Genomic DNA, 18,020 nt, shown 5'->3' with positions numbered 1-18,020 from the left:
TAGGAAAGAGGAGTTAGAATGCACAGTAATTATGGGAAAGATTGAATGGAAGAAAGCAAGAGGAAGACAAAGACAAATGATGATGGAGAAAGCATCCACTTGACCTGAAACAGGAGTGTGTGGGCCATGGCAGTCAAAGCTCAAACTGGGCATGGCACCTGATAAAGATGATATGTTTGATAGTTGTACTGCATCTTATCAGCAAGAGTTATGCGACTGCCTCTTTTTACATTATATGTCAATGACTTGGATGATGGAATTGATAGCTTTGTTGCAAATTTTGTGGATGATATAAAGATAGGTGGAGGAGCAGGTAGTTTTGAGGAAATAAGGAGGCTACAAAAAGTCTTAGAAAGATTAGGAGAATGGGCAAAGAAATGGCAGATGGAATACAGTGCTGGGAAACGTATGGTCATGCACTTTGGTAGAAGAAATAAAAGGGTAGACTATTTTCTAAATGGAGAAAAATGAGGCCTGTGTTTACAGACATGTCCACTCACAGGCCTGAAGAAAAGAAATAAACTTTGGAGTTCAGTTCCCCCATCTTTTAGTTTGTTAAACTATAGCAAGAGTAAAATAGTAATCATTTGGATATTGCTTAAGTTTCCTTCAAACTAATTTGTGCTATTTAAATCTGTATCTAAAAGTATAAATAGTTAACAACTGTAGAAATGAGGGTGGTGACTAGGCCTAGCCACCTTAGCAAGCAAACGCTCTCTAAACTCTCTTCAATAAACGGATAACCCCAGGGATGGAAGATATTGATACGGGGTGCAAGAAATAATGACTGAGAGGAGGGGAAGTATGTGAGAGGAGTTGAGAGACAGAAGCAAAAGGTTTAATGGAGGGAAAGAGTATGAAAAAGCTTTGTAAAATCTGGCCTATTATTGCAAGAGCTAATATTAGGTAACATTTAATGTTAACATTACTGTCAAAGAGCTTCCTGCAGGTATAAAGACTTACTGCTGTTAAATATTGATATTTAAAATAGCTTTTCTGATGGATGGTTCCTGATAATATAATTTTAAATGAAATGTTGCATCCCACTTGGCAATGTTAATAAAACAGATAATTGTTACCTGCTAATTGAGTGATACTGGTGATAATTAAATAATCCAAGTTTTCCAAATTAAGCATGTATCATGGATAGCGATATAAAGCCTTATGAACCAGAATTTAAAAAACTACAAATATTCAGCTACAGCTTACTTCAACATTTAGATGCACACTCAAGCCTTTTATCATTCAACTTTAACCTGGTTACAAAGCAACATTTTGCTGGGCATAGGTTCAACTACACCAGTTGGTCTCTCTATATGTACAAGTGCTGAGAGGGAAATTCTGTAAAATGCTTGTTACTGGAAGCATCACAGCCAATATTTTGCAGCTTGTGACCACAGGCATGTCAGCTGGTCTCTCTGTGGTTAGTTCACTCTACTGTGAAAGAAAATGTGCCCTCTGGGACAAAAGTTGAGAGAATGAGAAGTTATAGGTCCCTCGAGTTGACATTGGATCAATAACCATGATTGGGGTCTGTGGTCAGATTTGTGATAAGGATCAGGGCCTGGGTTGGGTGTCTATCCAGAATGGGGGTCTGGAATCAGGACTGAGATCTATTGTCATGTCTAAAATCTGGAATGGGACCTAGCGTCAGGATTAAGGGTATTGTACAAGGAATGCTGTAATTGTGAACTTTGATGAACATGATTATTGTCATGTTTCAATCCAAAAGAGGTGTAAACTTCTCTAACTTCAATATTAAGTTGCATTACTCAATTTATTTTGCAGTCCCACAGGTGAGGCCAGTGTGAGTGTAACCTGAGGCTTGTGCCTGAACACTGTACAGTGGAATTTGGTAGGCTGTCCCATCTGATAATTTTCCACAAGGCAGTGAGCAAATGTACCATACCAGCCTCTTCACGTTCTGACATCTGCATAGTCTGCTCACTATAGCACAACGTGACATCATCTTGGACAGTTTATGATCACAGCTCTTCAAAATAGGTAGCGGCACGGTAGCATAGTAGTTAGCACAACGCTTTACAGTACCAATGACTCAGGTTCAATTCCCGCTGCTACCTAAAAGGAGTTTGCGTGTTCTCCCCATGACCGCGTGGGTTTCCTCCGGGTGCTCTGGTTTCCTCCCACAGTCTAAAGACATACCGGTTGTTAGGTTAATTGGTCATTGGAAATCGTCTCATGATTGGGCTGGGACTAAACTGGGGGTTGCTGGGCCGGAAAGGCCTATTCCGCACTGTATCTTAATCAATAAATAAAAACTAAATAGATATGTATATGAAGTAGCTTTGAAGGAGGTATGCAGTTCTCTAAGTTTAGTTCACTTGGATCCATAGGAAGAATAAGAGCGAAGCCTGATAGAGCCTGATAGAGTTCTTTGAGGAGGTGACCAGGCATATAGATGAGGGTAGTGCAGTGGATGTGATCTACATGGATTTTAGTAAGGCATTTGACAAGGTTCCACATGGTAGGCTTATTCAGAAAGTCAGAGGGCATGGGATCCAGGGAAGTTTGGCCAGGTGGATTCAGAATTGGCTTGCCTGCAGAAGGCAGAGGGTCGTGGTAGAGGGAGAACATTCAGATTGGAGGGTTGTGACTAGTGGTGTCCCACAAGGATCTGTTCTGGGACCTCTACTTTTCGTGATTTTTATTAACGACCTGGATGTGGGGGTAGAAGGGTGGGTTGGCAAGTTTGCAGATGACACAAAGGTTGGTGGTGTTGTAGGTAGTGTAGAGGGTTGTCAAAGATTGCAGAGAGACATTGATAAGATGCAGAAGTGGGCTGAGAAGTGGCAGATGGAGTTCAACCCGGAGAAGTGTGAGGTGGTACACTTTGGAAGGACAAACTCCAAGGCAGAGTACAAAGTAAATGGCAGGATACTTGGTAGTGTGGAGGAGCAGAGGGATCTGGGGGTACATGTCCACAGATCCCTGAAAGTTGCCTCACAGGTAGATAGGGTAGTTAAGAAAGCTTATGGGGTGTTAGCTTTCATAAGCCGAGGGATAGAGTTTAAGAGTCGCAATGTAATGATGCAGCTCTATAAAACTCTGGTTAGGCCACACTTGGAGTACTGTGTCCAGTTCTGGTCCCCTCACTACAGGAAGGATGTGGTAGCATTGGAAAGGGTACAGAGGAGATTTACCAGGATGCTGCCTGGTTTAGAGAGTATGGATTATGATCAGAGATTAAGGGAGCTAGGGCTTTACTCTTTGGAGAGAAGGAGGATGAGAGGAGACGTGATAGAGGTATACAAGATATTAAGAGGAATAGATAGAGTGGGCAGCCAGCACCTCTTCCCCAGGGCACCACTGCTCAATACAAGAGGATATGGCTTTAAGGTAAGGGGTGGGAAGTTCAAGGGGGATATTAGAGGAAGGATTTTTACTCAGAGAGTGGTTGGTGCGTGGAATGCACTGCCTGAGTCAGTGGTGGAGGCAGATACACAAGTGAAGTTTAAGAGACTACTAGACAGGTATATGGAGGAATTTAAGGTGGGGGGTTATATGAGAGGCAGGGTTTGAGGGTCGGCACAACATTGTGGGCCGAAGGGCCTGTAATGTGCTGTACTACTCTATGTTCTATGAAGAAACTGTGAGGCTCCTGGAAATACAAGAAACTTCCCTAAGCTTTGGAATAAATTAGATGTGCAGCTTTAACTTAATAAGCTGCATCCTACAGGCTATGGTCAGCTACACAAGTGTTTGCATTGGATTTACCATATCCTCATTTCTGCTCACATTACAAACTACATCGTGCAGCAGCTCCACTTTAAGAATGACACAGTAAAATTTCACAGTAGAATTTGGTTAATTATCTCAATTCCAACCAGTACCTTGTTGAAGGGTCGCTATTGCAGAATGCCACACTGAAGTACAGAGAAATGTATGACAGAGTCAGATGATCTAGTGTTCTGTCATAGATAGTTGAACAGAGAGGCCAAATATTCTCCTTGGAATATCATCAATAGTTCTATTTTAACACGTCTTCAACTTACTCTATTGAAGTTAAGAGAATATGGTAAACTTTTTAAAATTTCCTCAGTTTATTTGCTCAGAAAAAGAGAAAATATATCTTCTAGAATAAAGACCCCACCCCCCTATCAAGGTCACCAATGCACCGAGATCCAAGAACATAGATATCACACTGTAGGAAAGACGGCTGTGACTTTTAATAGATATTTTTGAAAAGCATATCAATGTCATTGCTAGCATTATTTCCAATCTATAATCACCCGAGGAGCTATTAAGAGTCAACCAGGTCTGGTAAAAATTTGAGCATTGCTCCTTTAATGATGATGCAAGGTATATTTTTGAATGATGCTAATGCATTAATAGTTTTACTGAGAATGTACTTATTGTGTCAAATCCTTGAATAACCAAGCAAATTCCACTGAATTTTGAAGAAACATCCGAAAGCCTGCAAGCACTGAATCTCAAACTCTGTCCAACAACATGAGCCATTAAATCCTAACTGTTACCTTTTCAATCCTCAGTGGCCGTCCATCTTTGGTCCACTTGACTTGGGTTGCTGGAGGATCTGCGTCCACTGGGCACCTGATATATCCAGGCATTCCAACGGGCAGATAAATGACAGGAGGCATGTTGACAACTCGTGCTGGATCTGGAACATATTGAACAGGTCGAGGTTAAAGCTTAAACTAGTAAACAAAGTCACATTTGGTCATGTTCAGATAGTTTCTGTACACCATGTTTCTTGTGCTGGGCATATGTGAAAGCATCTGCAATGTCATTCATTTCTTCATAGGGCAGCATGGTTGATGCAGCTGCTTCATGTCTCCAGATTTGATCCTGTGTAGCGCTATCCGGGCAGAGTCTGCATGGGTTTCCTCCTGATGCGTTGATGTCCATCCATACCCCGAAGAAGTGCTTGCTAGGTTAACTGGCCTCGTCGTGTGTCATTATAAGATATAAGACCTTGCATGGCCTGTTGCCAGTGGTGTAGTGGCATCTGTACCTGACTTCGGGGCGAGTGGCCCTGGGTTCGAATCAGCCTGGCTCCTTGCACGCTTTCCATCCGTGCTGGGTTGAGCGTCGAGCTAGCGGGTTGAGCGTCGAGCTAACAAGTTGGCTTTGTAAAACAGGCGACCGCTAAAGAAACGGCAAGCCTGCCACCCAACGGGCCACACAAGGCGTGGGGAAGACCTTTACTTTTTACCTACCATAGCTAAAGGATAATGGTTGTACGAGGTTTTATAAGAACACGATTCATAGTTTAACCCTAGAGTCTGCATTTTATCTTTCTGCATCTACACACGTTAGTTTACAGATTTACTTTACTAAATCATTTACAGGGGACTGGAAAAATCCAGGTAAAACCTCCTGCATTGTATGCCTGCTGTGAGTTTGATGAGTGTTTTGTTGCATGTGCAGCTGCTATCAATGTGTGGGAGTTCATTAGATTGTGAGTGAAGCTTGTAAAGCAAGTCACATTATTCAATCAAACTACTGTCACAAATTACCACCGCAAGTCAATTATTGCAATTCAATTATAATTTCTGCTTTTCAGAGAATATTTAAAGAATTGCATTTACGCCTTGCTATTTGAGATCAGAAGCAGTTTGGTTGAGATGGAGGTTACGTTAGAGAGATTCTAGGGGCAATTTTAATCCAACCTATCAGGTTGGAAACCCATAGCACAAATTTTAAATCACCAGTCAATATGAGGAACAAATCTAATGTACCTTAAAACCTACTGAGCATATTTCATATCAGTTGCATGATGAGCAAATTAAGCTAAAATTAACCTCATTGTCTTCAAGAAAAAGTAATGGTTACCTTATTTATCTTTTCATAAAAGAAACACCAATCATAGGTGCTGCTGAAATATACTATTTTGCTGAAATAGAAGCTATTTATTCCACTTTGAGCTGTCATTCTTTATTATGTTAAAAATAAAACATTTACCAAATACAATATATTGCTTTTTCAAATACACCTTCAAGTCATAGAAAGTTTCTAATAAAACAGTACAATGAGCTCTATCATGACAGGAGGGTTCCAGAGAATTGATGCATAAATGATGTTCTCAAAATCTCGATGGGAAAATGTAAATCTTCGTTGATTCATGGAAGTCCTTAGTCCATGGCTCCTCAAGATGAAGAAAGAGCATCTGGGAAGGCACTGAGCTCCTCTGCGTAATGGGAGCATATTACATAAAAAATGGAAGCAGCACACAACATGCCAAACAACCCACACACCCTCCACCATAGTGGGCCGTATCTCAAATAACAATGAGTTGGAGTAGAGGAAGGAGATAGAGAGTCTGGTTACATGGTGTCATGACAACAACTATTCCCTTAATGTCAGTGAAACAAAAGAGCTGGTCATTGAGTCCAGTTGAATGGTGGTGGTGGTGGTGGGGGAGGGGGGGGAGGAAGTGTACAAGCTTCTGTTTACATCAACAGGGCTGAGGTTGCGAGGGTTGAGTGCTTTGTGTTCCTAGGAGTGAACATCGCCTACAGCATGTCCTGGTCCAAATACGCAGACGCTACAGTCAAGAAAACTCACCAGCACCTCTACTTCCTCGAGAGGGAAATAAATTTGATATGTGCCTTTGGACCCTCACCAATTTTTATTGACGCACCATAGAAAGTAACACAGCTTGGTGTGGCAACTGCTCAGTCTGTGACTGCAAGAAAGCGTAGTGAGTTATGGACACAGTTCAGCACATCACGGAAGCCAGCTTCCCCTCCATGGTCTCTGTCTACACTTCTTGTTGCTTTAGTAAAGCAACCAGCATCACCAAGGACCCCGCAAGACTCTCTATTCCTCCTCCTCCCTTCAGACAGAAGATATAAAAGGCTGAAAACACGTATCATTTGGCTCAAGGAAAGCTTTTATCCCGCTGTTTTAAAACTATTGATTTAAGAAGCTGATTATTGACTTCAGGCAGAGGAAACCAAAGGTCCATGAGCCAGTCCTCTGTGGGGAATCAGAAGTGGAGAGGGTCAGCAACTTTACATTCCTCGGCGTTATCGTTTTGGAAGACCTGTCCTGAGCCCAGCACGTAAGTGCCATTATGAGGAAGGCACAGCAGTGCCTCTAATTCCTGAGGAGTTTATGAATATTCAGCATGACATCTAAAACTTTGACAACTTCTATAGATATGTAGTGGAGAGTATATTGATTGGTTGCATCACAGCCTGGTACAGAAACATCAATGCCCTTGAACAGAAAATCCTACAAAAAGTAGTGGATAAGGCTAGTCCATCATGGGAAAAGCCCTCCCCACCATTGAGCACATCTACACAGAGTGCTAATGCAGGAAAGCAGCATCTATCGTCAGAGACCCTCCACCTCCCATGTCATGCTCTCTTCTGACTGCTGCCATCAGGAAAAAGGTACAGGAGCCTCAGAATTCATACCACCAGGTTCAGGAACAGTTACTATCCTTCAGCCATCAAGCTCTGGAGCCAGTGGAGATAACTTCACACAACTTCAATTGCCCCATCACTGAACAGTTCCCACAACCCATGGACTCATTTTCAAGGACTCTTCATCTCATGCCCTCGATATTTATTGCTTATTTATTAGCTATTATTATTATTATTTCTTTTTTCTTTTATACTTGCACAGTGTGATGTCTTTTGCACACTGGTTGTCTGTCCACCCCCTTAGGAACAGTCTTTCATTGATACTGTACTATTACGGTTCTTGGATTTACTGAGTTTGCCCATAAGAAAATGAATCTTGAGGTAGTGTATGGTGACATATATGTACTTTGATGATAAATTTACTTTAAACTTTGATTGAATCATTTGCCAGTACACTAAGATGGACTCTTCACTTCACAGTCTACCTTGCATCTTCTCATCCACCTGTCCTGCATTTTCCCGGTACTGTATTTTGCACTCTTATTGTTTTACCTTGGCCAACCTTAATGTACTGTTGTATTGAATTTATCTGTATGAACAGTATGCAAAACATGTGATAATAATAGACCAAATTACCATGCGCATTACCGATCAATAACTGCTGAATCTGTGGATCCTACTTAGGACTCTCAGTTACCTGAAAAAACTAAATTGTGAGCAAGTCATTCATGAGGTCCTACCTGAAAAGAAAGAGAAAACGTGTGTGCATTCAAAATCTATTAGGACCCAAGAGATTAGCCAGGAGTGACTACAATTAGTTTTATCAGTGTGGATTAGTTATATGTATTTGGTAACCTTCATCCCTGAAATTTATTTGATTAAGGATGGTAAGGTAATTTTCCTTAAACTGATTACAGATTTTTTTCTGCTTATCCTAGGCACATTATAACCAATCTGAAAAAGGCATTCTATAAACTGATGTTTTGTATGTGCCTGATGGCCTTTTCTCAATGTACTGTACTCCCACTGATTTGACCAACAGTAAGACTTGGATTCTGGTGTCCATGGGTATGTATATTCTAACATGAGCTGAGTGGCCAGGGATTGTGCCTGATTGACTTGACAACAGAGGATTTAATTGTGTAGTTCATCTGTCATGTTAAAACCATTTTAATCATGTGGGAACTTTGAAGGCAAATCAATAACTACTCTCAAGGGTTTTAGTTTTGCTCATTTGGTGAGTTGTAGAGCATTTCACAGTGCTGCATCTAATTATGGAGCAGTTCAGTTGATGATATGTCTGAAAAGGATAAGAACTGTTCCATCTGTACAGAAGTTAATTGTGCCTGGAAATCTTCCCTTTTATTTTGGTTATGGAGAACAAACCCGGCTGTCTAAGAATCTTATGTTGGAATGAAAGTGAAACACAGAGCCTCAATCTAATGCTGCCAGGCGGGGATAGTCAAGGCCATTTAATCCATAAAATTTAGCCTTTAGAGGGGGATGAAGTTCCAGATACTGGGCTTGGATGCCAGCCAAACTGCTCTTAACTTTTGAGCTCCCTGCTGAGGAAGTAATGAGATTACAGTAAATGTTGCAGTCAGTACTTCTGTCTCTCCAGCTCATATCTATCCAATTTAGAGCAAGAGTTAAAGCTAATGAGACTTATTTATATTCTGCATTATTAAGAAATGTAATTACTTTCTTGAGGCAGACAATGATGTTTCATTCCAAAGATTCAACAACCAATATTGAAATAATCCTTATTTTCAGACAGAATTTCTACATTATTGTTGAGAGAAAGTAAATCATGAATTCAACACTCTGCTAGTTGTATGTGTGGATGTCGGGAACATTTTAGCAAAGAACGTTAGGCTGAAGGGCAATTGAAATACTTGAGGTTACGTGCAGGAACAAGATTAACAAATGGAAGAGAGTGACATGCTTGATTATGCCACTGCTACTTTACACATTAAAAGTAAAACACAGTGCATTTTTTGATATATTAAAATTACACTACTCATTCTAAGTAAATGTAGTAAAGTCAGCTTGCTAAAGGAATGAGCAATAGATGAAGAGTACCTGAGTTAAGAAGATCATACCCAGGAATGGGCCAAGTTTGTACATCATGAAAGACATCACAGCTTGATTATGTTCAGGTTTGGTAGTTGCCCACTTTTCTTGAAGGAATCATCAGTGCACAGATTATCTTTTAGACTAATGTTTGGATGTGACTGGATTTTAGACTAGGAAGGTTCAAAATTTACTTGCAATTAAGTATTCATCTGAATTCACCACATACTGTACACATTCCTCCTGTTCCCTTCTACTGCTGCGATGAGGCCACACTCAGGTTGGAGGACCAACACCTTATATTCTGACTGGGTAGCCTCCAACCTGATGTCTTGAACTTTGATTTCTTGAGCTTCTGGTAATGCCCCCTCCCTTCACCATTCCCCATCCCCTTTTCCCTCTCTCCTTCCTCTGTGCTGCTCCCCCTTCCCCTTCCTCCAAGCTCTTCTCTCCTCTCCTATCAGATTCCTCCTTCTCTTGCCCTTTATCTCTTTCACCAATCAACTTCCCAGCTCTTTACTTCATTCCTCCCCCTCCCGATTTCACCTACCAACTCGTACTTCTTCCTCCCCTCTCCCCACCTTCTTACTCTAACCTCATCTTTTTCCCCAATCCTGATGAAGGGTCTCAGCCAGAAATGTCGACTGTTTACTCTTTTCCATGGATGCTGTCTGACCTGCTGAGTTCCTCCATCATTCTGTGTGTGTTGCTGTGGATTTCCATCATCTGCAGATATTGTCGTGTTTGGGCACTCTTCCTGTAACCTCATGGGTTTCTTCTGAGTGTACTGGATCCGCCCTCGTGCCAAAGACATGTAGGCTGGCAGGTTAATTGACCACTGTAAAGTGTCCCTACTGTGAGTGGATGAATCCAGACAGGGTTGATGGGAATAAAGAGGGAATGAACATGGCATTAATATAGGATGAGTACAAATGGTTGGTTGATGGGCAGTGCAGATTTGGTTAGTTAAATGATCTGTTTCCATGCCATTTGACTCTACTACTCTCTGACGCATAACAAATAGAAGTAAATTAAGTTGTTTCCAAATACACATCACATTATTTTTCAGGATTACTTGTGGACCCTGAGATTCTGGGAGACAAGTGAAAAGTAGAACAGTAATTTTTTGCCCCTCAGTAGAGCAGACCTATTTTCAAAATGAGCCGGCAAACTTAATATATAGAGTTCAAGCATGAGCACTTTACAATGTATCGAACTTAACAAAAACTTGGTTGCCAACCCAATATTTCATGTATTGGTCTGGCTTAGGGCATTCTCAAGACAGTGAAATCAGTTGAATGTAAGAGTGCAACTGGTTTGACCCAAGGCAACATCCACTGCTTTGTTCAACTGAAGCTGATTAAGGAGATGGCGCTACTGGCCACCTCATTGTGTTTGATTAATAGCAAGGTACTGCATCCAAATCAAGATAAAGGAGATTCCAGTTAATTGGGCCGTCAGTTAATTGGGACAGCTGCTTATTTGGGACAACTCTTAAAGAACCACAACTAATCGAGAAAATAGTTGGGATTCCCTTCATTTATTTCAGACACTATGCAGCTTAATTGGGACAGGAGACTGTTGCTGAACAGTTTCTAACTAGCTTCAGTCACGTGCACTTGTGTGGCCATTAGATATGACATCATCCTTACAGCAACAGTTTTTAAATAGCGTCATTTGTGTTAAAAAAAATGGTGATTTTTTTTGTCACTGATAGTTGGTGAGAAATAAGGATGAAGGCAATTTAGAATTGTTTTGCTCACTATGGTTTCAAGCATTCAGGATTGGAGATCCCAGAAATGGCCGGCAGTGAAACTGAACTGATTTCACTTCTTCAACAAGTTAGGCACTATTAAGAATTTGAAGGTATCGATAATCATATTGAACGTTACAATGAAAAATGAAGATTTGGAAGATACAATCATCAAAAGCATTGCATGAAGGCCGGATCCAGTGGTCTGAGTAGTCGTCACAGACTGGGGTCTTCCTTGATTGCAGTGGATGAGGTTAGATTAGATTAGATTAGATTATGAGGACATGTAGTCCTCTTTTATTGTCATCTAGTAATGCATGCATTAAAAAATGATACAATATTCCTCCGGTGTGATATCACAGAAACACAGGACGGACCAAGACTGAAAAACTAACAAAAACCACATAATTATAACATGTAGTTACAACAGTGCAACAATACCATAACTTGATGAAGAACAGGCCATGGCACAGTAAAAAAGTTCAAAATCTCTCGAAAGTCCCATATCTCACACAGACGGGAGAAGGAAGAAAGCTCTCCCTGCCATGCCCGACCACAGTCCGACTCTGAGTCGTCCGAAAACTTCGAACTCCGACCAACCCTCTGACACTGAGTACTGAGCACCGTCTCTGCTGAACGCTTGAACCCCAGCCTTGGTTGCCAGCAGCAGGCAAAGCCGGGGATTTTGGGGCCTTTCCTCTGGAGATTCTCTATCACACAGTAGCAGCAGCAGCGAACCGGGCATTTCAGAAGTTTCTCCAGATGTTCCTCTGTGCTTCTCACATCTGTCTCCATCAAATCAGAATTGTGCACGACATCCTACTTACAAATACGATACCATTTCACCGAAGAGCTGCGCCCACTGCCATCTTCTCCTCCCACTCCATAACCATGATCTCCACGAAGTGCAGCAGAACTGCCTTCTTGTCCACTGGATCTCACTATTGATAACATTCACCCAGTTCACCGGAGTTGACTTCACATGCTAGGACAGGCATGTCCCTATTTTACATGGGTATGAAGCCCACCAGCTACCCTCACCTAGTTTAGCCCCCATATCAAAGTGGTACATCGGGATGTGGCCGTTGTCGCATGCAAACATTTACTTAGAGCCACAGATGCGAGCCAAGTGTTCACTGGGGACCAAAGGGGATTGAGCTGCCCCAGAATGGATATGACAAGCTTCTTTATCAAAGGTGCTATCCTTCCCTGGAGATCCATACACGGTAGTGCGCACCAGATGAATTCCTCTGTTGATACCCATTAGCAACTAATGCATAGTTTTATAGTTCTGCAGTAGTACTGACAGTGTTCTAATTTGTTCTGTATTTCATTTAAATACATAATTTGTTACTCAGTTAAACAATAGTTTGTCTTTTTAAATACCTTTTTAACTATCTCCATGGAACTTCAGCTAATTGGGGCATCTGCTTAATTGGGCCAAAATGTATTGGTCCTGATGTGTCCCAATGAATGAGAATTCACTGTATTTTGAAATTAAACATAACCATGTTTCCATCTGTTATATAAAATGAATGTACTATCACTTCAGAAGGTGGGGGCAACATGGATTAATTCTTCCTCCTAGCATGGTGGCAATTATTGATGACATTCATCCCTCTCTCATCAAAGGATGACATCATTCGTTGGGGTAGGTGGGACTTACTCAATTCAATAATTGATACCACACAAAGCAGTTACATAGCTCTCCTGGAACAAATAATTTGCTACCCAAGTTAATTGTTTATCTCAGATTGGCTTCCACGTCAGAATCCAAATGTAAACATTTTTCATCATAATATATGTACTTTGACGGGCTCTTGTTTTGGCTTTATGTGCAGAGACAGACGTGCGTAGGCAAAACGTGCTTGCACAATTTCAAACGCATCCCAAAATTAGATCACAAAATAATAATATAATAGGCAGCTTTAATAGTGACCAGGCTTATTAAACAGAGAATAATAGTCAATAAAACTACAGCAGATCTCACTTAAGTGTTTACCTAATCTGCTTTCACGTGCTAGAAATGAAAGGGGAACCAATAGCAATGAAAATTCAAGTTGAATTTTGACTATTTTGCAAAGAGTACATTTTGTTTGTAAAAATCTCTCCGGTACTACATTGAGGGATTGTCACCAACTGTGCTATAACCAGACCTTCATGTTTTCTTTCTCCTCTTCCATTGTCTCAGTAGGAGCAAAACATTTCATTTGAATTAATCCAATATCATTTAACCTTTTATGGCATCTTTTCAAAATTTATTTTCCAAGATAGTGGTTTCCATTGTAAATTCGACATTTAATTGCAAATCAATTGTCTTTTGAATTGCAACCAGTTAGAAAGGCAAAATTGTGTTGGTCTTGATTGAAAGATAATTTGAATATAGGAATATAAATCTCATTCTCCGTTCTCCTATTGTATAAACTCTGGTGAGATTCCATGTGGAATATTGTGCACAAGTCTGAACTCCATATCTAAGAAAGATATGGAGTTCATATATGGAGCTCTGACCGGAGCCTAGTGACAAGTGGAGTGCTGCAGGGATCGGTGCTGGGCCCGTTGTTATTATATCAACAATCTGGATGATAACACGGTAAACTGGATCAGCAAATTTGCGGAAAACACCAAGACTGAGGGTGTAGTTCACAGCAAGGAAGACTATCAGAACTTGCTGTGGGATATGGATCAGCTGAAAAAATGGCATATAGAATTTAATGCAGACAAGTGCGAAGTGTTTGGTAGGACCAACCAGGTTAGGTCTTACACAGTGAACGGTAGGACACTGAGGAGTGCGGTAGAACAAAGGGATCTGGGAATACAGGTCCATAATTCATTGAAAGATAGTCATAGTCATACTTTACTGATCCCGGGGGAAATTGGTTTTCGTTACAGTTGCACCATAAATAATAAATAGTAATAGAACCATAAATAGTTAAATAGTAATATGTAAATTATGCCAGTAAATTATGAAATAGGTCCAGGACCAGCCTATTGGCTCAGGGTGTCTGACCCTCCAAGGGAGGAGTTGTAAAGTTTGATGGCCACAGGCAGGAATGACTTCCTATGATGCTCCGTGCTGCATCTCTCCGGCTGAATGTACTCCTGTGCCCACCCAGTACATTATGTAGTGGATGGGAGACATTGACCAAGATGGCATGCAACTTAGACAGCATCCTCTTTTCAGACACCACCGTAAGAGAGTCCAGTTCCATCCCCACAACATCACTGGCATTACGAATGAGCTTGTTAATTCTGCTGGTGTCTGCTACCCTCAGCCTGCTGCCCCAGCACACAACAGCAAACGTGATAGCACTGGCCACCACAGACTCGTAGAACATCCTCAGCATCGTCTGACAGATGTTAAAGGACCTCAGTCTCCTCAGGAAATAGAGAAGGCTCTGACCCTTCTTGTAGACAGCCTCAGTGTTCTTTGACCAGAACAGATAGAAAGGGCACATTGGCTTTCAGAAATCAAAGCACTGAGCACAGGAGATAGGATGTTATGTTGAAGTTGTATAAGGCGATGGTAAGACCTAATATGGAGTACAGTACTGTGTGCAGTTTTGGTTACCTACCTACAGGAAAGGCGTAAATAAGGTTGAAAGAGTACAGAGAACATTTACCAGGATGTTGGGGGACTGGAGGATCTGAGTTATAAGGAAAGGTTGAATAGGTTAGGACTTTATTCCTTGGAACATAGAAGATTGAGAGGAGATTTGATAGAGGTACACAAAATTATGAGAGGTATAGATAGGGTAAATGCAAGCAGACTTTTTCCACTGAGCTTAGGTGGGGCTACAACTAGGGGTTATGGGTTGGGGGTGAAAGGTGAAACATTTAAGGGGAACATGAGGAGAAACTTCTTCACTCAGAGGGTGGTGAGAGTGTGGAACAAGCTGCCAGTGCAAGTGGTGCATGTGAGCTCAAATTTGGATGTTTAAGAGAAGTTTAAAGAGGTACATGGATGGCAGGGGTATGGAGGGCTATGGGGCAGGTGCAGGTCTATGGGACTAGGTAGTCTAAGTAATTTGGCATGGACTTGATGGGTCAAAGGGCCTGTTACAGCCAAAAGGCTATACTTTTCTATAACTCTATGACTGTAAAGGATATACTGTACTTATGATAGGAAAAGTTCATCATAGTGATTCCTGGGATGGTGAGTCTGCTCTATGAGAAAGGACTAAACAGGATGGGCCTATTTCAAGCTTACAAGAATGGGAGATGATGTCATTGAGACCTTTATAGTACAGAGATAAAGAAAATCAGCCATTGAATGACACAGCAAATACAAGGGTCTAAATCAGGGATCCCCAACCTTTTTTGCACTGTGGACCGGTTTAATAGTGACAATATTCTTGCGGACCAGCTGGGGGGCGGGGGGTGGGGAGAAGTGTTCAAGTAGGGTTGCCAACTTTCTCACTCCCAAATAAGGAACAAAAGTAGCAGTCAAATACGGGACACTTGTGTTTACCCCGAGAAAGACTACCGTGACCATGAGGCCTTGCGCGGGCACCTGTGTGCGCATGCGTGACGTGCGCATGCGTGTACATGCCGATTTTTTTTCTACAAATCGGTTTTGGCTTAATTTTTCCGATTCTGTTAAGTGAAACTACACTGTACATACATTATTTCTACTTTATTTTGGCTGTGTATTTATCATATCATTCCTGCTTTTACTATATGTTAGTGTTATTTTAGGTATTATGTGTTATTTGGTATGATTTGGTAGGTTATTTCAAGTTCAACAGTGCGTGACAGGGAAGGAGGGAAGGTGCAGCTGACTCATATCATTTCATATCGCCAAATCATATCGTTTCCTTGCAGCCCAGTAGCACATGCTTTGCGGCCCGGTGGTTGGGGGCCGCTGGTTTAAATAATCCAATCCTGTTTAGGTTTCTTGCTGTTATTTATTAATGGTCTCAGAACGATGATGAGCACCTTTTCAAATGTTGCAGTCTGTGTAAAGGATCACTCAGGGATGATGGATCTGAAGGGCCAGGATCTTTATCCGGGGATAATGAAAGGACTGCAATGTATTTACAAATCCAGATATCATATTGCCATAGTGGGGATAAATTGGATTCAAGCTAACAAAATATCCAGTATAATAATCTAAAAGAGCTGCTGTTTAAGACCCAGTGACCCAGGTTCAGTTCTGACCTTCGGTGCGGTCTATGTGGAGTCTGCATGTTCTCCCCATGACCTGGTACAGGGGTTTCCTTCCATTTCCCAAAGATGTGCACACTGTAGACTAATTGGCTACTGTAAACTGACCTCAATGTGTGGGCGAAAGGAGTTGATGGGAAGGTGGGGAGTAGGAAATTGGATTTGTGTAGCTTCAATGTAAATGGTTGACTATTGGTCAACATGGACCCTAGAGGTTGCATGGCCCCGTAACTCTATAAAACTAGGCTGCTATCCTTCTGAATCTGAGGAAATTGGCAGAAGATCAAAATTGTTGGTCATGTTGCAGCTTCTGTGTTTCATTGAAGGTTGCTCATAAACTGAACATTCTTCCTGAAATGAGACCTTCCTGTGAAATAAATAACTTCAGTGCCTCAACACTTAGTAGGCAATCTAATTATTGTAAGCCAGGGATAATTTTCAGAAAATAAGAAATGTTGATTGCATTATGTGCTTATTGTGAAGAAGCATTAACATTTTACATTTCCTAACAGTTTATAATTAACTTATTGGCACCCTGACAACTTGCTTTCAAATGCATGAATTAAGAAATCAAGATCATCATGTAAAAGAATATGTGAGAATACTCAACACATTTTAGAAACTGCACAAGAGTCATAGCTGACTAACGTAGTGGTTTCTTACATGAATTGATGCAAAATAAACTAGAAGCAAAATGATACGGAGCTATATTTTGGTTAATGTTCTTGAGTAAGAAGATAGATAAATGACAGATAAGTAGCTGCTTTACAAGCTGAAGAACCCTTCTATCTGATTACAATGATATTTACATTTCCTCTTGCTCCACAGAGCAAATATCAGTTTCTTTGTGTACAGGTATAAGTTTATTTATAGTGAGAGACATATCACAAATTCCACGACACATGCCGGTGATAATAAACCTGATTCAGATTCTGATCTTCTTGGAATTTTGTATCTCAGAGAGCCATGGTGCTCATGAGTTTAATATATTCAAGGCTGACACCAACTTTTTTGAAAGCCTATGGAATCGGAGGATATGGCCTGACCAAGTGGATGAAGCACAGGACCAGCCATGATCGTAATGGTTGTAGAATAGGTTTAAGCAGCCTATACCAATTTCTGTTTCTGTCTTGCAACACACACAAAACATTGGAGGAACTCAGCAGGCCAGGCATCATCTATGGAAAAGAGTCAACAGCCAACATTTCGGGCCGAGACTTGTCATTAGTACTTCATCAGATGTTTCTTTCTTATTCTTTATGAAGCCTTAAAAGGTTTAGAACATTTATTGTCATTTAATTGTAGGTGACTTTGTCCTATGAGGAGGCAAGACTTTTGTACTTTGTTCTTCCCACAAATTTGGGATACTGTGTGCAGTACTGATCACCTGGGTATAGAGAAGATAGTGTTAAACTGAAAAAGGTGCAGAAAAGATTCTTGAAAGGGTTACTGCTACTGGAGGGATTAAGTTATAAAAAAAGATTCGAGAAGCTGGGACCTTTACCATGCAATGTAGGAGCTGAAGGGTGACCTTGTAGAGGTTTATCAAATCACAAGGGGCATAAATAAAGTGAAAGGTCACATTTTAAGGGAAAGTTTTAAGAGGGGCAACTTTTCACACATAGTGTGGTGCGTATATGGAACAAATTGCCAGAGGAAGTGGTAGAGACAGGTAC

The 18,020-nt window shown here is 41.1% G+C and overlaps 1 protein-coding gene across 3 annotated transcripts in view; it reads right to left on the bottom strand.

Annotated features, from left to right (window-relative positions):
* igsf9bb (immunoglobulin superfamily, member 9Bb) overlaps positions 1-18,020 on the bottom strand; it is a 749,555-nt gene that overhangs the window by 134,983 nt on the left and 596,552 nt on the right. For all 3 annotated transcript variants that reach the window (XM_072238319.1, XM_072238320.1, XM_072238321.1), the window contains exon 8: positions 4,497-4,639. In XM_072238319.1, the coding sequence (XP_072094420.1) occupies positions 4,497-4,639 (143 nt within the window). The remainder of the gene's footprint in view (positions 1-4,496; positions 4,640-18,020) is intronic.

Source organism: Mobula birostris, chromosome 20 (assembly GCF_030028105.1).
Source record: "Mobula birostris isolate sMobBir1 chromosome 20, sMobBir1.hap1, whole genome shotgun sequence".
NCBI lineage: Eukaryota > Metazoa > Chordata > Chondrichthyes > Myliobatiformes > Myliobatidae > Mobula > Mobula birostris.
Note: the sequence above shows the minus strand (reverse complement) of the source record. Positions and strands in the feature narration are given on the sequence as shown.